At 44.8% G+C, this 21,649-nt stretch overlaps 1 protein-coding gene across 1 annotated transcript in view; it reads left to right on the forward strand.

The window, feature by feature from the left end:
- The window catches only part of LOC144752100 (complement C3-like), a 1,799,539-nt gene that overhangs the window by 1,537,494 nt on the left and 240,396 nt on the right, over nt 1-21,649 (forward strand). The window contains exon 33 of the mRNA XM_078640046.1: nt 2,645-2,696. Coding sequence (XP_078496172.1) covers nt 2,645-2,696 — 52 coding nt within the window. The remainder of the gene's footprint in view (nt 1-2,644; nt 2,697-21,649) is intronic.

Genomic DNA, 21,649 nt, shown 5'->3' on the forward strand with positions numbered 1-21,649 from the left:
GTGGTGACTTGGAAAGAGCAAGTCCTGGTGCCTCTTTCACACTGCCCCCGAAGGACACATACATAAAACTGATGTTTAGCCTAAAGGGATCAATTGGGGGTTGGGAGGACAGGAGAGCTGCTCTACATTGGCAGATCTCAGAACCAGTTAAAGCGGCGGTTCATCTGCCATACTTAGAGGTGGTAGAACCCCCATGTTTCCACCACTGAAACCTGTTCTGCTGGTGAAAATCGATGAGGTCATAGTGGTGGTGAGCCCACCCTTTTTACGAGCAATGCGCCATCACAAACTTTCCATTCATATGAGGTATGGTACTCAAGGCCACCGGGGCAGAGAAAAATTAAAAATGGTTCTAATGTGCAGGAGCGATCTCCCTGCACATCACAGCCACTATTTTTTTTAGTTTTTCTGAAAAAAGTTGCTCTGAGATTTTGTCTTGGAAAAAAACTTAAAAAAAAGCCAAGTGGGAGCCAATAATGCAATGCCCCTGCCAGCCTACAGAGCATCTGCCTCCAGGCGAATACTCAGTATGCAGAACACTGCCAGGCATAGAGGATCTCTAAGTACCAATGAGAGGTATTCTTCCAGGGCACAACTGCCTGGGACTCTACCGACCCAGTGGGTTGGCGGGCCTCCCTCTCCAAGCCCTTTACTTTTAAGGAACTTTCAGGATACTTTAAATATCTTTGGCACTGAAATGAAAAACAGCTGATAGTGTTTTGATTAAACGTTTTTTTGTTTGTTATGTAAGTCGGAAAGAAGTAGTAGTATTATATTTAATTATTCAATAGTATTTCTGCGGTTGTTTGCATACGTGTTAGTGCTCTTAGGTTTATTTAATGGCTTAGATTTCGTACAAAATGTAAAAGTTCTCAGCACACCCCAAGCAAAGAGGAAAATCTTGAAAATGCAGGCCAAAACAGTCCAAATTCTGCAGCAAGAACTCAAACACCCTGGGCTTGCAGGCTGTCCAGATGGCAAAGGACACTGGTGGGGCTAACCAGGGCGCTTTCTTTTCTTTTGCGTACTTTCTGTTGTTTCTGTACACAGTCTCTTCTCTTTTGTAGGTTCCTTAATTCTTTCTCTTTTCTGCACGCTGTAGGTTCTTTTTTTATATAGGCTGTTTCCTGTAGGCTGTAGGTTCTCCAAACGTTGCCAAAAATGTTGTAAATAACGAAGTCCTTGAGCCAAGTATATATAACAAGCTGGATTTAATAAAGCTTAGTTCCAAGTTAGGTTTCAAGTAAATAAGTAAAGTTGACAAAACCCCCACCATGAGCAGCCTTCCTGCTGCTCAGCCTGCATCCACCAACTGCCACTCCACACATCTCCAGACCCCAAGCATCCCGTGACATCACACACATCCAACCTTCCAAACATCATCAAGTACACCAGCACTCACTCTGGCTGAGCAGTACGGAAGAGACAAATAAGTTATAACATCCTCCTCTTGGTTTCGGTTTCTTACTTTGTCTGTGAACTAGACAAACACAGTGATGTTTTATCTCAGCACAATGTGTGAACCATTTGTATAAATAAACAGGCTCTTGGAGTGAGCCACGGTGATATGGACAAGTACCCAAGCACCCAACCAGTGTCAAAGGCTTCATGATAAAAGCTGTTGCAAAAGGTAAGTATTGCGAGGCACTACAATGAGTTCTAAAATACAAGTTAGACACAAATGACATGTACCTATCCAGAATCAAGCAGAGTATTCGCAAATAAAGGTAAACCACAATAAGATAGTCAGGAGAGATTTATGTAGTGCGATCATCGTTTCTGCTATTAGTCCTGAATTTTTCCGCCAGGAGATCCCAGGACCTTGCTATTAAATGGGATTAAATGTCCCATTCAAATATATTTTACAGCTTTATTAGCTCCCTACCGTAGGAAAAAGCACAACTACATTCGCTATTTGTGGCGATTGTTAGGGGAAAAGAAGAGATTATCAGTAACGCAATAGTTCAAGATAGCAAGAGGAAGCATAGATGAATTCAGAGACTGAATTACACAGTGTAGTAAGGCTAAGGGGCGCTGAATGTGCAGATTTAATGGAACCGACTGATATAGTAAAAGCAGAGACAAGCAGTAGCTGTAATCGCCTACTAGGAAAACTGCCTACTTCTCTCAAAAGTCAACGGGCACTACTGCGATGTCAACTTTAAAAGGAAACAGGATATACTATACCACGATCGGAGACACAAGGACCAGCAGCTCTAGGGAATAGATGAACAGCTCCTGCTGCAACTTTAATACCGTAATAAACCATTCTCAGGCCACTGAAAACATTGACAGGAAGACATGATCTAACTTTGACAAAGTCTAATAAAAAATTAGGCAGGTACCCAAATGGTCAACTCTTATCAACAGGAATTCACTGAATTGTTCTTTTATTTAGATAGTTTATCCGAGCAGCACTTAAAATATGGTTTTATTCAGAAATATGTATTAACTCTGGAAGACAAGAAATGCTCATTATATAGCTATAAATCACAATTTGATAATTGCCATTAATGTATTAGGTCGGCGAGCAAGCTTGTTCGTTCCATAGAGCCTTCCTTGCATTAGGATTCTACTTGTTATGCTTACTTTATGCTTGCTAGTTATTTGCGTCTTATGTCTGTACCATTTTCTTCCTGGACAGGTTTGAGAAAACGAGGTGTTGAAGAAACATTCAAGCTCACAATACGAGCCAGGTAACAAGAAGACAAACATTTCCCCTTTTTGTAAAGTATGATTAAGCCTTTCCCAAAGAATTCTTTCTTTGCAACAACAGGCGTTCTACAATTTCCCAACCAGATATATGGACATATACCTTGAAGATATAGTTTGTTGCAGAGCCTCAATTAGCAAACGGAGTGAATATGAACGTATTTGATTTTGATTGAGCATCAAAACCAAACCATATTTACTAAACTGATTAGGGACCAAACGGCGAGGCCAGAAGAGTCCAGGGTGAGGCCTAAAGCCCAGCAAATATCACTTGGTTACTAATACACTGGAAATACTTACATGCCAGGGCCGTTTATGTTTTTAGGTCTCTGCGACCTATCGATGTGCGCATGCGCATCGAGCGGAGCGAGAATTCAAGTGGCGAAAACATCATGAAACCACCAGCTTTTTGCTGGCGTTTTCATGAAGTTCATGTGAACCACGTGTTCAAACATGAACGCGCATCAGCCTCCCTCCATTTGCCACACAGCACATCAAAGGGCTTCGCCCAGCGTGCGCTCTGCGGCTTCTCGGCTTCTCCTCCCCTAATTACGCCCACAGCCTTCCTTGCATTTCTCCTCCCCCTCCCCAGCCAGCTTCCCCCAGGCCGTGCTTGTTATTACAGCCTCCAAGCACCATTTTCTTAAACTGCTTTCTCCTGCAAGCTGTTGCAGGCAGGACACTTCTCCCCCAAGCTTTTATTTTTTTTTCATGCACGGCACACTCAGCTGAAATAATGGCGGCAGCGCCTTCGTTTATTTTATTTGTGGCTCGCTGAAATCAGCCACACGTCTTTATTTTTTCATACGTCTTTACTTTCAGCAGTAACAATGGTGGCTGCGCAGCTTGCCAAACTCTTTGCCGCTCCCTCAAGTGAAGCCTGCTTTATGGATGTCACGATACAACTTTTTAATATGCTCCGTTCCTTCCCATAACCCCTCCCCCATCGTCCGCGCTTCATAGTTCATGAAGCACAGCCAAGCAGCCCGGCACTGATGAGATGATGGCAGGAGATAGCAATGAGAGGGATTTCAGGTGTAACTTTAATGTCAATTGCAGAAGCTCGTACCAGCCCTGCGTCGATAAATTTTAGTTATTGAATCATGGGAGTGAAAAAAATTAAAAAGGTTCACAGAAACTTTCTTTTTTAAACACAACCAAAAATATTTTACCCACATATGCACTGATGCAGATACTCCATTTTAATTTCGTATTATTCATGTCATATTTATTTTTTCAGTTACTGCACTTCACCCATTTTGATCGCTGATTATATTTTTATTATTACAATATGGACACATGCATTTAATGTTGTTACTGTCATTATGCTAACGCATGGGTGGAAAGGAAATTTAATGCAATCTTTCATTGGTGTGAATAACACGTGTGCAGTATTTTCAGGCACTTATGATGGCGCTGCACGTCACCGAGGGACTGAAACGACTTAAGGTGGATTTTCCTGCTTAAATAACAAACATTGGCATTGCCAATAGGTCTCGCTTGTGGGACCTTATAAGTATTTAGTTTTGCAGCACAATATCCGATTATGCAACAAGGATATTGTGCTGCAAAACTAAATGCTTATAAGGTCCCACAAGCGAGACCTATTGGCAATGCCAATGCTTGTTTAAATAAGTCTTAAAGGGGCATTTACTATTCCCTCTAGCTAGGGATCCTAACAGGCGCAGCTGCTACAAGTAAGATCGTGGGGCGGGGTAGAAGTCGACATACGACAGGATAGGGAAAATAAAATAAATAAATAAAACCACTTGCCTTGTGCTCGCCACATCACTGAGTCCAGTGGATCCTCCTCAGGTTCTCGCGACGAAGGATCCCCACAGCAACTTTTGGTTACACCGGAACACTGACCTCTCTCCTTTAATTCCTGATCCTCCCCACACACATTGTCTCTGAGGGGGTCACCGTATTGTGGGACTTCCGCAATGTCTAGTACTACTGTGTCCTTTTTGCCCGTAGGTGATGGGAATTGGATACCCCTCATGGTTGTTGAGACATATTGTGTTCAGGGGTGACAGATGCTTCATGGGGTGAAGTGTAGTGAGTATGGCATTTGGGGCATATTTGTTTTGTTTGTTTATTCCCCACTCTAAGTTCACATTGCATCACCTCCCCCCAGGTGAGGGGACATAACCTGTTACATATTCAGTGTTCGAGCCAGGCACACTAAGCTTTACATTTGCCAATTAGAATGTCAATGGCCTTAACAACAAGTTTACGAGAGGAGCAGTCTTGCAACAGGCCTGCAAGTAGTCAACTGCCATACTCCTTTTACAGGAGATACACATGTTTCTCATTTAGTGTGGGTGTTTAGGTAGGTTCAATTATTTCAGAGTTTACCATGCTGGCTTCACTTGTAGAGATACGGGGGTGGCTATCCTTCTCCGCGTGTCCTTTTGGAGGTGAAGGAGGTGTTTCATGACATGTTGGGTCAGTGGGTGGCAATATTTGGCCAAATGGAGGGGCGGAGTTGGCTGAAGTGATGTGGCCAACCTGTTGCTCTCCCTCCCGGTTAGTAGGACAGTGGTGGAAGGTGACTTTAACTCAGTCATGAGCCCGTCCTTTGACAGTACCAGCTCTTGCACCTCCAGGATTTCTTCCTTGGCAGGATGAGCTTAATCTCTGGGCATGCTAAATGTTTGGCGTTTCTGCAGCCCCGACACACTTGAATACACCTTCCATTAGCAGGTCCACCACTCTCAATCAAGACTTGACTATTTTGTTACACCAGCTGAAGACTTACAGGCCATTAGCCGTACTTGCATCCTGCCCAGATGCTTATCAGGTCACTCACCGGTGGAGATGGTAATCACTGTGTCAATTCCAGGAGGTGTCCATGGGTGGAGGTTCAGAGGCTAGCTCCTGCAGGAAGCTGCCTTTCTCTATGAACTAAAGGAAGGCCGAATCCCGAACCAACTTGGGCTCAGTATCCTCTGTGGTGGTCATGTGGGAGGCTCTGAAGGTGGTCCAACATCACAAGATTGTCTTGTACTGTGAAGCGCAAGCGTGATCACATATGCAAATCCACAGGCCTTGAGTAGCAACTTGCTCAGCTGGAGATGAGGTGGTCCCTCTCTCCTATGGCTGATATTATGCATCCTCTGATGATGGTGCGGAAACAATTCAGGGATGCCTTTGTGGACTTGTCACGCCTGGAATTGCTTGCCTCCCAGCATAGGACATACAAATCTGAGAACAAAATAGGGAAACCTATATACTGGTTGGTGACCAAACATCGGGAGGCAAGGTGGGTTGCCTTCATCAAGCACGTTCTTCTCGGTTTAGTGGTGGAGTTGCAGGAGATATAGCCAATGCTTTTGCATGGTATTATGCCACCCTTTATGCTCAGAGAGATACAGAGAGGGTGGAGCTGGAAACTCAATGCTGTTGGATACCCTTCTGTCTGGACTTTTCAAGGAGGAGAGGGTGGCATTGGACTTCCCACTGACAGAGGGGAAGTTGCTGCCCCCACCGGGGGCCATCACAAAGGAAAGGATGCCTGTGTCCAATGGCTTTCTGAATTAATTATTTTAGTGCTATGTGTCTGATCTCATTCAACCATATTCAAGCAATGTTCGACCAAGCTTCATGATGGTGTCCTCTCTCAGGATGTGTGTGGGACCACAATAGTTGTATTGCACAAAGAGAGCTAACCTCCAGAAGAGTGTGTGTCATATCGACCCATAACCCTGATTAATACAGAGGCAAACTCCTGCCTAAGGTGCTTGCCAATGGGCTGGCCGCGGTGGTGCACTCCTTAGTCCACTGGGATCAAAGTGGCTTTATGCCACAAAGGAGGACTAGACACTGCCTTAGGAGACTCCACATGGCACTGGCGCATGCTATGAGTCTGGGGTTCCTGACACCCCTTGTTTTAATAGACTTTGAGAAAACGTTTGATTTGGCGGGGTGAGCCTATCTGCATACCCTTCTGAAGAAAAAACGTTTTGGTGCCAGGTTTCTGTCATATGTTAGTATTCTGCACTCCTCCCCGTGGGCCCAGGTCAATGGGGTATTGTCCGAGCCTTTTGATATCCAACGTGGAATGAGACAGGAATGCCCATTGTCCTTACGCCTGTTTGCTCTAGTCATGGAGCCTCTTGCAACCTGGGTCAGGATGGATGCAAAATACTGGGGGATCTCCTGTACTGGGGATCATGAAGACAACATAGCCCTCTATGCAAGCGATGTGCTTCTATATGTGAGTAGGCCTGCCCTGAATATACCAAGGGTCCATGGGATGCTGGATATGTTTTGGGATACCTTGGACCTCTGGATTAATTTGTGTAAATCCATCATAGTCCCCTGTGAGACAAGTTAGGTCCACGCTACTGGGGGCCGGGGGAAGACCTGAGGACGCAGTCTAAATGTAAATACATTTCACATAGCTCAAGACCTAAGCAGGTGCTGGGGGCTCAACAACCTCCTTATACTGGCCAAAATCAGGTTGCAAATGGACAGGTGGAGTAAATTACCATTTTCCGTCATGGTTTAGAGGGGCTATCTTCAAAACCATTGCCCTTCCCCAACTGCTCTACACTCTACAGAATTACTTGTTCCCCCTTCCAGATGGCTTTCTTAGCCGTTTCCTGTCGGAACTCACTAGCTACCTGTGGATAGGGGGTGGTCCCCTTAGGGTTTCCTTTGCAAAATATGTTCATCCCCATTGTGATGGTTGTTATACCTGACAGCCTTTGGGTGGTCTTCCTCAAACTTTTTGCTTGTTTGCCTCACCTTTCTGCTGAGTTCTTTTTGTTGGGCTTAGGACTCTGATCACTTAACCACTGATAACCAGTGCCAAAATACACACGTTTCTCCCCCAAAACATGGTTTGATTGACGTATTCAAAATTGGCATATTTGAATTATCTGTAAGGTCCTAGTAGACTGCACTACCTGTGCACAGGGCTTGTAAATTAAATGCTACTAGTGGGCCTGCAGCAATGATTGTGCCACCCAGACTATTAGCACTTTAAACATGTCTCAGGCCTTCCACTGCGGAGCCTGTACGTGCACTTTTACTGCCATGTCGACTTGGCATTTAAAAGCCCTTGCCAATGTTAATGTCAATGGGCCTTTGTAGAGCGCACTTACACCGGGTGGCTTCATGGCGCTTGACAGGCTTAGTATGCTACCAGGATAATCTATTTGTATGCTTACAGAAACAGCCAGGTCTTGAGGAGGTTTCTAAATTGCAGAATGTCAGTGCTAGACCGGACATCCAAAGGGAATGAGTTCCAGAGTTTAGGAGGGAGGACCGCAAATCTGCAGCATCCTTGTCGTACTAGCTTGAAGGTTGGGGTGGTGAGCAGTGAGAGATGGGCAGAGCGGAGATTACGTGTTGGAGTATGTCTGAGTATCAGGCTGTTGATGAATGCGGGGCTTTTGCCATGCAAGGCTTTAAATACAAGACAGCCTGTTTTAAAAGCACAGCGCTGAGAAATAGGGAGCCAATGTAACTTCCTTAGCACGGGCGTGACTGGTTGCCATCTTGGTTGTCGAAAGATCAGCCGTCCTGCCTGGTTTTGAACCAGCTGCAGCCGTTTGAACAGATAGAGTGGCATTCCCAGGTATACCAAATTGGCATAGTCTAAATGAGACAGAACGGTGGCAATTATAATCTGGATCAGAGCATCATGGGTAAAGAACCGGTGTATCTTCCTGATCTTGCGCAACTGGAAGAAGCACTTGGAGATCACTGTGCCAACCTGGGAATTCAGTGTAAGTTCGTTATTGAGGGAGACTCCCAATGTTTTGGCCGAGATAGAGGGGGAAGGTGAAGGACCTAGCGCTGGAGGCCAGTAGTGTGGGCCCCAGAACTTATGGCTGTCCCCGGTCAAAACAAGCTCTGTCTTTACTGGGTTTAGTTTAAGGTGATTATCGTCCATCCACTGTTGTATGTATAACATAGTAGCCTGAAAATCCACAACAGAGCTGTGGGAGCCATCTATCTTAAAGACCAACTGTAAATCGTCCCCGTAATTGAAGACTGTCACATTTCTTTCCTTAAGGGATTGAATCAGAGGGGAGATGTAAATATTAAATAAGTGAGGGGAAAATGCCGAGCCCTGTGGAACTCCATGTGTGATTTTGCATGGGGGAGCCAGGAAGAGCCCTTGGCGGACCGCCTGAGACCTATCATCCCGAAATGAGGTGAGCCAGCAGGCAGCAACGCCTTGAATGCCAGCAAGTTTGACACGGTCGACCAAAATAGCATGGTCGACCGTGTCGAAGGCCGCAGATAGATCCAGTAATACCAGTGCTTGCGGGGAGCCCTTATCAGCACGGTCCCGGAGAGTGTCCAGGACTGCCAATATGACAGTTTCGGTAGAATGGACCGGCCGAAAACCTGCCTGGTGAGGATCAAGGTATTTGGATTCTTCCAGAAAATTAGAGAGACTATTAGCTACATGGGCCTCCAATATATTAGCAAGAAACAGGAGCAGGGAGATTGGACGGTAATTGGATAGAAGCGTGGGATCACTCCTAATTTCTTTAGCAGAGGTACCACTATGGCTTTCTTAAAAGCCATGGGGACTTGACCTGATGATAGGGAGTCATTTAGGAGGATGAGTACAGGGCCGAGGAGGGCTATGAGACAGTCTTTGAGTATGTGGGGCGGGCAGCAGTCAGAGGGGCCGCCTGATTTAACCTTTGTTAGAAGTTTTTGGAAAGTTTCAGTATTAATACTAGGAAAGTGACTTATCGTGTTGTTGTTTTCGGGCAGAGCAGAGGGACTGGGAGTAAATGGATGCTTGGAGATGTTGGCCTTAATAGCGGTGATTTTGTCGATGAAGTAGTCATTGAGGGAGTTACACAATGCCTGAGAAGGTAAAGCCTTCAGTAGAATTCTCTCTGGGTTAGAGAGTTCTTTAACTATATAAAATATTTCTTTGGAATTTTTGTTGGAGTTAATAATGCGTGAGGAGAAGTGGCTAGAATTGGCTGTCAGGATACATTTCTTGTATTCTTTCCTAGCAGCAATATAAATGAGTTTTGGCAAGCCTTAAACTCCCCTTTTCTATTCTAATATAATAAAGAGAGAGCCCAAACCTTTGAGGCGGGATATCTCAGGAACCACAGCACCAATCACAACACCCAATACAGCGATTGGAAAGGGCAGTTGCAGCAGAAGGACATAGGCTATGCAAACGCCCACCATATACATTTAAAAGGTAAAAGAACAGTGCCAGCAAAGTAGTCCCTTGTGGGCGTGTCTGCGTTGTGCTGTGGGCGTGTGCTGTGGGCGTGAGAAACGCTGGGGGCGTATCGTACGTTCCGCCCTTCATGCCATGTCTCATATCGTGTGCTAATCCCACCCTGCTCCCTTTAAATACCCCTGCACCCCATAATCATAACCCACCCTTACTCCTTAAAATACCCCAACACCCTTAAACACTAACCCATCTTAACCCTATAAATATACCCTGTACCCCAAAACGCAAACCTATCCCTAAACCCTAAAAATACCCATGTACCCCAAAACCCAAACCTAGCACTGAACCCTATAAATACCCCTGTACCTCAAAACCCAAACCTACCCCTGAACCCTAAAAATACCCCTGTACCCCAAAACCCAAACCTAGCCCTGAACCCTAGAAATACCACTGTACCCCAAAACCACCCCTAAACCCTAAAATACCCCTGTACCCCAAAACCCAAACCTAGCCCTGAAGCCTTAAAATACCCATGTACCCCAAAACCCAAACCTACCCCTGAACCCTAAAAATAACCCTGCACCCTAAAATACCCCTGTACCCCAAAACCCAAACCTAGCCCTGAACCCTAAAAATACCCCTGTACCCCAAAACCCAAACCTAGCCCTGAACCCTAAAAATACCCCTATACCCCAAAACCCAAACCTAGCCCTGAACCCTAAAAATACCCCTGTACCCCGAAACCCATACCTATCCCTAAACCCTAAAACTACCCCTGTACTCCATAACCCAAAACTATATCTGAACCCTTAAAATACCCAAACACCCCAAAACACATGCCTCAGTACCCCAAAACATATACCCCTATATCCATACTTACCTTATCCAAACATTAAAAAAAAAACATGCTTTTACCATTCATGCATTTACAACGAATTTCGTTGTAAATGTATGCGTGGTAAAAGCATATAAAATGTAATGCCATGCGTTATAATGGCATTGCGGAGTCATGGTACTTTCGTAATGAAAGTATGCAGAGTGATGGTTTGCGGAAAGAAAGTTGCGGATTAATGGGTGTTTACCCTCCCCGGTGAGTACATTGGTGGCACGACGGCCCACATCTCCAGCAACATACTCATATTTTTTCACCACCCATTTGAAAAATGCACAGGTCTCTCTCATTGATGGCCAGCACCGACATACACTTTTAGACACACCTCTCGCCACAAGTTCTAGAATAGCGAACTTTGGAGCTTGGGAGCTACGTTCGAATCTCGGCATCAGCTCAACATCCTATGATTCCAGGCAAATGGCTTTGTCTCCCCGTGCCTACCACAAATGAATGTGTTCTTCTGTAATGTGAATTGTGCTCATGCCATGTTGTCGAGTTCGCGCTATATAATATTGCAAGGAAAAATAAAGTAGGGAAACCCGAGTTCACACACTACTGAACGCGCACTCTTAAGTGCATCAGCAGTGCACTGTGAATCGGAGCGTTTCACAACCCTGTCACAGATAAGAAATGCTATCAAAACGAAATCCTACAAAACAATATACTACTGGCCGGCAGCAATTCATACCCGGTCAACGTCGGGACGGACTACTAGTATTACATAAAAGTCAACCCTAAGGCAGGCCTTTGGTAGCCCATAGGGCAGGGTGCTGTGTAAATAATAGGTCGGACATGTACTGTTAGGTTTTGCATGTCCTGGCAGTGAAAAACACGCACATTTGTTTTCACTACTGTGAGGCCTACCCCTCTCATATGTTAACATTGGAAATTCCTTATCGCACTTATAAACTGTAATTCCTGATTGAGGAGTAGCTCTGACGTGTTTCATATCATTGGAATGATAATTATAAATCCTCTTTACTGGAAAAGTTGAATTTTCATTACTATTTTAGAAATGTGATTTTTAGAAAGATGGTATTTCTCTGCGAATAGCTCTATGTGCCTGCAGCCTGTCCCCAATGCATTCTGGGGTGGGTGACAGCTGGAGTTTGTGCATTTCCTCTAGACAGTAACACACAAAGAAAGTTTAGGTGTGACTGAGTTGCCATCCACATCCTAGTGGGTCATACTGTGCAAAATAGGCACTGACATTTACACCCGAATAGGCAGTGTCCTGTCCCCACACACAGAGATGCATACTCCCATGTGGTGAGTCTGGAACCAGAGCTGGAAGAGAGGACACCTCAGCACTTAAAAGTCCTCTTTTAAGTCACCTCTACTTGAAAGGCACAACTGCATATAAGTACAGAGTCTCTGACCCCATCAAATCGGGCACTTCTAGACCTATGAGGAATCTCTGCCAGGAGGAATTACTGCTGTGCTACTGCAAGGACTGCCTCTCTGCTGGACTGCTGCTCTGGAATAGCTGTTTTTCTGCAGTGCTGCCCTGCTACCTGCTACACTTGCTCTGCTGAGGAAGAATTAGACTCTTGGTTGAACCCAGACTGTTCTCCAAGGGCATGTGGGATTGCCTTCTGTTCTAAGATTCAGGGATATCAAAGTCTTACCCTCGCATTGCCATCGGACCTGATGCAATGGAAGCACTGCATACCAGCTGCTGCAGTGAGAGACAATAGATGCATTCCCTCATCAGTGTGGAGAAATCCTGCTTTGAAACCAGCACATCTCTGACCCAGCGCTTCATTTTCAGAATTGCCACATCACTATCATTGTGTAGAGAAAATCGCTGCATCACCTCAACTGTGGGATAGACACTGAAGCATCAGCGGACTGTACACCGCATCTCGCTGTTGCAACCAGGAGTCTTGCATGGCTCCTGTATCTGGCCCATGCTACATCGCAGTCATCCTGAACTTTTGACTGCCTCGGTCCAGCGCGACCAGATAATCCCATGGACGCTTATTGTTTCTAAGCTTTATTTTTCCCTTTTAATCTTTAAAAACTCAAATTTCGACTACTGCTTATTCGATGTTTGATGTTTTGGTCTTGTTGTATTTATAAAATGAGTCTATTTTTCAAAACTGGTGTGGAGTCTTTTTCTGGTGTTTTCACTGAGTTACTGTTTGAAGTGTTGTACAAATACTTTACATATTGCCTCTTAAACTAAGCCTGTCTGCTCTGTGCCAAGCTACCAGAGGATGAGCACAGGTTAACTTATGGTGTGGATCTGACTTATCCTGACTAGGATTGTGGTTCCTGCTTGGACAGGCTGCAAACCTCTGCCAACCAGTAACCCAGTTTCTAACAATGGTGGTCTAGGTGTAGTGAATGGGTGGTGGAGCTGCTCCTCATAAATAACTGGTCTTTGTGGAGCTGTGGGAACCCACAGTCACACTGAGACTGGAATCCCATGATGCCCCTATCATTCTCTCAATCCTGTATGGTGCTCAGATTCAGCAGTCTTTCCCCCTGTAATGTGGCTACTGTTGGAGTGCTGGTGGGGTGCTCTCAGGGAAATGACTGGAATGGGTGCATTGCAAGGATGACACCTTTGTGGTGTGGAACGTGGCTGCCATCAGTGTCGTGGCTTCAGGGTTATAAATCCTGGGATCTTATAAGTAATAAATAATTTTGGTGACCTTTTTAAAATGGTGACAATTATGAAGATATCCAAGATAACTCATTCTTAACCTATTGTTAGCAGATGGTTTAATCATGCTTGTTCTATTGCTTCAAGAAACTAAAATACAGCAACTAAGATTTCACCTCGTAATGTTGAGGCCAATAGACACGCTACGTGAAGTTATAAGGAGATTCTGGAAAGGAAGAAAAAAGTAATAAAGAGAGAAGGCCTGGGTGGATTTACAAGCAGCTGCAAAACTGTCCAAGGCCTTCTGTGAAGTTATTAATCAGCCATTCTTTTCAGAATGTAACTACCCCAACATAGAATGCCACCTGCCATCAGAAGATTGGGTATCTCACTTCTCAAGGATTTTCTACCACGAAGCCCCCTATTCACTTTCTCCTGTTGTACCCTACACTGCTTTAGATGGCATACACCTTTTCGCTAATTCTATTGATGTTAGGGATGTAGCCTTCGCAACTGCAAAGAGCCCCGATGGCAAGGCACCTGGCCCAGATGGGGTTACTATAGAAGTTTTGAGACAAAACCCAACATTCTTGGCCCCTTTACTCACAATCGTGCTTCGAGCCATAATTACAGCAAAATCCAAATTCCTCGAAGAAATCCACAATTGTTCCCATTTTTAAAAAGGGCGATGGAAGGCAACCAACATGCTATTGACCTATATCCCTTCTAGGTTCCTCCACGAAGATTCTAGGGATGGTGAACCTTCAAAAACTGGAAGACTGGGAGGAAGAAAGAGATTTCTTCTCAGAAGTACAGTATGGCTTCTGCCCTGGCCTGGATACAGTTGAATAGTTCATCAACTTACTCATGCTCACCAGAAAGTATGTTAAGGCTAGGGGAGGTTCACTTCACATGACCTTCATGGACCTCTTCTCCACCTTCGATCTGGTGGACAGAGGCAAGTTGTAGGAAATGTTGAGCTAGGCAGGGGTTGATGCCTCTATGATAGAACTCCTTAAATGCCTTCCCTGAGATATATGACCGCACAAGTTTAGTAAGGCTGTGCTGGAGAATGCATTACCCCCTTTAGGACCAACTTGGGGGTCAGGCAGGGCTGCATGATAGGCCCTTTCTTATACCTTCTTTATATTAATTCTCTAGACCAAGTAACGGGCTACAGCTATTACTCGTTCCTTGAATAAATTCTTGGGGGAATTGAAATTAAAGGTCAACCATCAGAAATCGTATATTATGATTTGTGAACCAAAGACTACATGCTCAGGTTGGTTCAGTATTGGAGAGACCACCTACACTAAGTACTAAAATGTTAACTACCTTGAAATTATGATGGATGCCAATTTTATGAGGAATAAGATTGTGTCCCAGGAGGGTTCTTAAAGTAGGAGGGCCAGTGGACGCTGTTTTAAATAATCTCACTATTTAATACCAAATGCCGTTCTGCTTAAAGTTCCATCTACCACTTAGGCAGAAAATATTGCCTAGAAGTGCCCCTACTTGTTCGTCTGCCCTGAAGAAGTCCATCTGTCTGGACGAAGCGTGTCGGCTATTGTTTTCGATCATAAATGATTTTTTAACACAACTTGAATAAAAGAAGATAATTGAAGAAAAAACACTATGGACACGTACTTGGTATTTTGTTAGGTGTCAATTATCTGCTGTGTTTAATGGTTCACCTTTGCAATTGTTTTTATTATATTTAATACCAAATGCCTTTCCCTGGGCATTTATGGGGCTGGTGTGAGGGGTAACATAGATCCCGGGTGCCTGCAAACTGTTGAAAATAAATTCCTTGGTAAGCTGTTAATGGTCCCGAAGAGCACAGCAAGGTTTATAATCCGAATTGAAGCCTGTCTCCCCCATATGGTTGACACAATAAATATTGCTCCACTTCTCCTTTCATTGAAGATTTGGAGTTCTTCTTATACCAAATTTTCACGCCAAGTTCTAGTAGACTGTGCCAAACTACACCACAGTGATTCTACCCCCTGGTTAGCTTACATAAAAAGAACATTTACAGAACTTGGTGCTCCTAATCTATTTTACTCCCCAAATGAAATCAATAACACTATAGGGCTATGGTTAGAACTCTCTTTCACAACCATAAAGCACAAAGCAGAACAACCAAGTTCCAGGCGATGGACACATTCTGCCACTACATAGAGATTAAGACCATTGAAGAGATTGAACCCTATTTACTATGGATCCATAACCATGAATATAGATTTTATCCAACTCATTTTAGATTAAGACCAATCCATTTCCTGGCAGCTTTTCAACAACAGGGCACCTGATTTTCTACTCTGCCCTGCTGCTAGAGCCCAAATTTGATATCCAATACTGCATGCAATTAACATTAGAACTTTCAGGTTTAAGATTTTTAAAGGCACTTGGATTCAGTTAATTTGTCGTGCAGTTATAACTTATGTTTGGCAAGCATTGAGAATTAGGAAAAACATAAATGTTTTGGCATTGCCAGGTTCTTAGTCTTATTACGTAGGCCTTATGGCATCATGTTTTATAAAGTTTTTAAGAGAAGTGTTTATCTAATACAATGGTTTGGTGTCTGTGAATTGTTTTGTTAATTTTCACCAATTTGTTCTGTATTCATTCTTTAGTTCACATATGTTTAGCACTTTAAGCACTTTATGTAAAGCTTTTGCTTTTTAAATGTATCTTATTATTGTGTGTCTGTCTTTGTATGGCTACATAGCCAAATAAAAGTATTTTGACTGACTGACTATAGGTATCTCACGGATGGGGACATATGGTGGAGGTCCCACATGAGGTCCTTTGACCTGATCAAGATAGACTTGCAGTTTCATAATTTGCAATTCCTTCTATACCCGCTGCTGCGACACTCTCTTGAGGCCCATAGATTTGCCCTACAATAAGTCCCTGACTTCAATCCTCTAGAAGCCAAATTATTGATGAGTAGGATTCAGGCCAAAGCAATGTCACATCCGGCGATCCGGAGCTACTGGGAGAGAGTCCATGGCAAACTGACGCGAGTCCTGGGATTTTCACTGATACCTGACCCTAGAGTTGCCCTGTTGGGTATTATGTCGGATGTTAGAGAAAGCTGGGTCTCCTGCAGACTGGCTTTCTGGGTCGTGCTCTTCGCCAAATGGGACATTGCGAAGCACTGGAGGACGACCCTTCCATCCTCCCAACCGCGCCCTTGATCTCTTGAGTGGGACGGGGGAATAGACAGATGCTCAGTGGCCGAAGAAGCGGTGTATACGGCATAGGATGCCCACAGAAATCCAAGCTCTTATTCCCTCCACACTTGGTAGATTGTGACTCTCCTTTTTTACATGATTAACTGACTCACTGTTCTTGGCTACATACCTTGTATGTTTTGTACTGATTGTGCTCTTTGACAATGGTGTTATCTACATCTGGGAAGCTGTTGAGAGGTTGGAGGGGTGTGGTCCTTTTAGCGCAGAATTGAAGAGAGTAGGACAAATGGATTTCAACCTACAATGCCCAGTACCAAACCGGGAGGCCGCACCTGATTGGAAGCTGAGATTTAGCAGCATATGTCATATGCATACATTCCTGATTCCAGCAGTACAAAGCCTTGTATTAGCAACTTCAAGGAGCAGTTTCTGATCTTGCCATATGTTGTTTGGCTTCCTAACGGTTAGGAATAGGAAATAACTTGGGACAGGATAGTGGCCCAAAACACGATCTATTCATCATCTCATAATTTAAAGCCTCAAATAATCCAGCAGTAGCAAGTTAGTCCCCTGTGATCATTTGAGCGCTCTTTGTGAGAGAGGCAGACATAGATCTTGCGATTTGAACTTCTAAAGTTTGTTGACATCCACGCAAAGAGTATTTCCCCAGGAGGCTGGGGTTATATGTTTCAGCATGTGATTACGTTGGAAATGCCAATATAGTGCCGGTAGCATGCCTTCTCTTCGAGTTGGGCCAGTCTGTTAAGCCAGCAATATTGCCTCTGCTTCATGGCCGAAGAATGTTATTTGTCAGGTGGTAATGTTCCTTCAAGACGTGAAATGGCAGTTCACTGTCCTCAATCTACCACGTTATGCTGCTTTGGCCTCCTTTGTTTACGTTTTCATCTCAACTCAAATAGTGAGCTGAAAAAGCAACGCACTAATATGAGTGGAAGGATCCACAATCGTCCTAAGGCCATCTCTACCAAATTGATTTGGATCTCCTTAGAAAACCTCATGATGGGTGAAGATTTTCATTCCCCAGGATGCAAGGTATGCAGAAAGTAGAATTCTTCCAAATACATTTCGAGGACCACTGTAGGCCCACTAGATTTCCACAACCTACCATCTAGCAAAGACACTCATTGCGGTCGGACTTTCATGCTCTTTGGGATTTATATGTTGGTTTATCTATATTGGTTCTCAAGGTGGTGACATAACGGACTGCTTTATGAATTTCACTCTCCTTGGGGATTTTAACTTACACTTCGACGATTTGGGAGCAGCCTCAGCACGCAAATTAGCAAGTGACCTCGTGACTCTTCAGCAGGCACAAACAGTCTCGCAAGCCACTCATGTCCAAGAACACTGCCTTGATTCCGTGTTTTTCAGTTTGGAGAACCTTACAGGAAATGACCCTATCCCCTGGTCCGACCACTTCCTTATCCCCCTTTCATGGTGCCCTCAAGTCTCCACTCCCTATGCCCAACCCTCACCGACTCTGAACCGGCCCTGGTACAAACTCCCCCTGGACAAGTGGGCCCAAGAGCTGGAAAAGACCAGACCAAAGCCAGATCCCAGTCCAGTCACAGCTAACAATGACTTCTGCAGCTGCATAGAGGACTCACTGAACCTGGTCCTCCTTAAGACCTTGATCAAAAAAAGAGAACGGTCCCTATAAATCTCCCTGGTACTCTTCAGAATTCCGCACTTTAAAATAGAGTTGTAAAGTACAAGAAAGAAGCTGGAGGAAAGACTTTTCACCCAGCACGAAGCTCGAATATAGAAGAGCCGTTGGCAAGTATTAATTCTACGAGAAAAAAATCCTGCAAGCCTCCAACTACCCCAAAGAGACTTTCCTCATCATAAAAAATACTCCTCAAAAGCCCGATACCTAAGGCCAACAATACGATAAACAGGCAGAGTTTTCCAACACAAAAATTCAAAATATTCTCAAATTGTTGCCCCAAATTGATGACGAACACGACCCCGTAAATGCGCACACTGGTCAAGGTCCTTCCCTTACTAGACACCTGTTGGAGTCTATTCCTCCTCTCCCCCAGGAAACGCTCCTGACATTGATTTCCTCAGTAAAAAGTGGCTCTCCTAGGGACCCCGCGTGTATGAATGTCCTGAAAAATGTAGCACCCATAATTGCCCCTACTATTGCAAACGTGATCAATGCCTCATTAACCACAGGAGTAGTCCCTCCTAACTGGAAAGGGGCAATGGTTAAGACACTCCTGTAGAAACCCGATCTTGATCCTGTGGATCTAGGCAACTACCGCCCCATCTCCCTTCTCCTGGGCATTACCAAAATTGCTGAAAAATATGTCAACCACACTCTCTCAAACTTTCTGGAGTCACTTAGCTTGCTTCACCCCTCCCAGACAGGATTTCGCCCACGACAAAGCACGGAAACTGCCCTGCTAGCGGTGGTAGAAGAAAGCAGAAAGATCCTGGACTCAGGAGGCAGCCATCATACTCCTTGACCTGAGTGCAGCATTCGATACAGTGAACCACCGCGTCCTGATTCACCATCTCAGAAACATAGGAGTAGCTGCAACTGCACTGCAGTGGCTGCGCTCCTTTCTAGAAGGACGTTCCTTCCAGATTTATGAAGGAAACGTGAGCTCCAAACCCCTGCCTTTGTTGTGTGGTGTCCCGCATGGCTAATCGCTGAGCCCAACCCTTTTTAATGTATATATGGCCCCTCTGGCAACAATCGAGCCCCTTTCAGGATCCGCATGGGGAGTGGACCTGCGCTGACAACACTCAATTGGTCGTAGCACTGAACCAAGCTACACACATCCGGAAGATATGAATGCATGCCTAACTGAAGTCTCTAAGTGGATGGGGGCGTCCCACCTGAAGCTCAATGGGGAAAAGACCGAGATCATGATCATGGGAAACCCCCTAAATGCGACACTAGGTACCATGTGGCCAGCATGCATTGAACAAATTGTAACAAAGTCGTAGCCGCACTCCCCGTGGTAAAATGTACTAGAAGTTGATAACGTGGGTGGTGCTATCGAAGTGTAGCCCTCTGTGCTCAGGGCAATTATATTTCAAAAAGCGGCATATCCCTTAGGAGTGACGTCCCTTCGATGCACTCAGAGAACAAATCTTAGTCTCATTCATTCAATGAAATTCAATAAAATTCAATAAAGTTTTTCCATGAGTTGATTAATTCTTATTCTTTATTTTGGTTCTTGATCATTTTTTCATGTTTCGTTATTACTGCATAACGTTATTCAAAATTTTCCTCTTGATTGCGCCCAATGCATTTTGGGCTGGAGCCCTTCATCAGGGGACTTCATTAAATGCTGTACCGTAGCTGCGAAGTGAGCGCTTGAATCAGTTAAATAGCGATATAATTAATTTGTGTTTAGCGTAGTTCGGGAGTGTCCAAGTTCCGCGGTCTCTATCGTAAGCGTTTGTCGGGCAGTTTGTATGTCGGGATGGGGGCGTCCCACCTGAAACTCAATGGGGAAAAGACCGAGATCATGATCATGGGAAACCCCCTAAATGCGACACTAGGGACCATGTGGCCAGCATGCATTGCCCAGCCCTGGCCCCCACGACCGAAACACAGAGTCTAGGCATCTGGTTAGACCAGAACCTGACATTCAAGGCGCAAGCTAGGAAGACGGTTGCTACATGCTTTGGCCTGCTTAGAATGGCCAGAAAAGTGCTTCCTCTTCTCTCCCCCAAGCCAAGAAAATCCTATTCCAATCAATGATACTCTCAAGGATAGACTACAGAAATGCACTTTACCTAGGGGCCCTGATCGCAGTAATCACCAAACTGCAAACCATCAAAAACTGCACGGGAGGTCTACTGTTGGGAATGTCAAAGCGCCTCTCAGCTAAACCAGCTCTTCGCTCCATTCACTGGCTGCCAGTGAAAGAAAGAGTTAGCTTTAAAGCCCTCTGCATCGTCCATAAGTCCCTGCAGGGCAAGGGGCCACCATTAATCTCAGCCATGATACGCCCCTACAAGGGGAATAGGAAACTCCGCTTGGACGAACTTCACTTAGTTCAAATCCCAAGAATTAATAGGGCCAGAAGCGGTGGCCGACGTTTTTCCCTTAACGCAGCTAAACTCTGGAACGCACTGCTGCTCCATCTCCGCAGGGAACCCAGCCACCTTGTTTTCCGAAAACAACTGAAAACTTTCCTGTTTCCCTAATCACTCCATCCCTGATTACTAGTCATGCCTAGCGCTGGGAGGCCTCCGGGTAGCCATGCACTGTACAAGTGTCCCTTTCATTTCATTTCATTTCACTGCTTTCTGTATTGCTCTTAACTCTTCTTGGTGGATGAGGGAATCATAATACCACTGTTCAGATTGTGTAATGGGAAAGGTGTTAGATGTTTTATTAGCTTCCTCTTTGTTTTTGCTACGATGAGACTGCTGCAAGAATTGGAGTCCGTCTTTCGATCCTGAGGCAGCCATCCACATTCTTGATTGTAGTGGCTCTGTGATTTAAATGAAAACAAAGAAATGTGATCCACAAAAATGCCGTGTTTGCCACAATCTTCTGAAAGATCATCCAGGGCCTCTATCGCTAATTCACATATTACTCTTGCTCTTTATACTGTGCGCCTCATTTATGAAAAGTGACGCATCGTTGGGTGAAAACAGCAATGCGTCACTTTTCATTGCGCCCTCCTTGCGACATGCTGGATGCGTCATATTTACAGTATGACGCATCATGTCGCAAGGAGTTACAGATACGTCAGTATTTCTGACGTATCTGTAGGTCAGCCGCGGCCGGTAGTGGGAGTACCGGCCGGGTGGTGACGTGGGGAGGTGGAGGGGCAGGGTGGGGTGTAGTAATGTATGGATTACGGACTTTAACAGGTAATTAAACATATAAATAAATAAAACGAATTTCGTTCCATGCACTGCATCACCAAATGCGATGCAGTGCGCGCAAAGAAATTCGTTTTATTTATTTATATGTTTACATACCTGTTAAAGTCCGTAATCCATACATTACTACCCCCCACCATGCCCCTCCCCACGTCACTGCCCGGCCGGTACTCCCACTACCG

This window comes from Lissotriton helveticus, chromosome 1_1 (genome assembly GCF_964261635.1).
Source record: "Lissotriton helveticus chromosome 1_1, aLisHel1.1, whole genome shotgun sequence".
Classification (NCBI taxonomy): domain Eukaryota; kingdom Metazoa; phylum Chordata; class Amphibia; order Caudata; family Salamandridae; genus Lissotriton; species Lissotriton helveticus.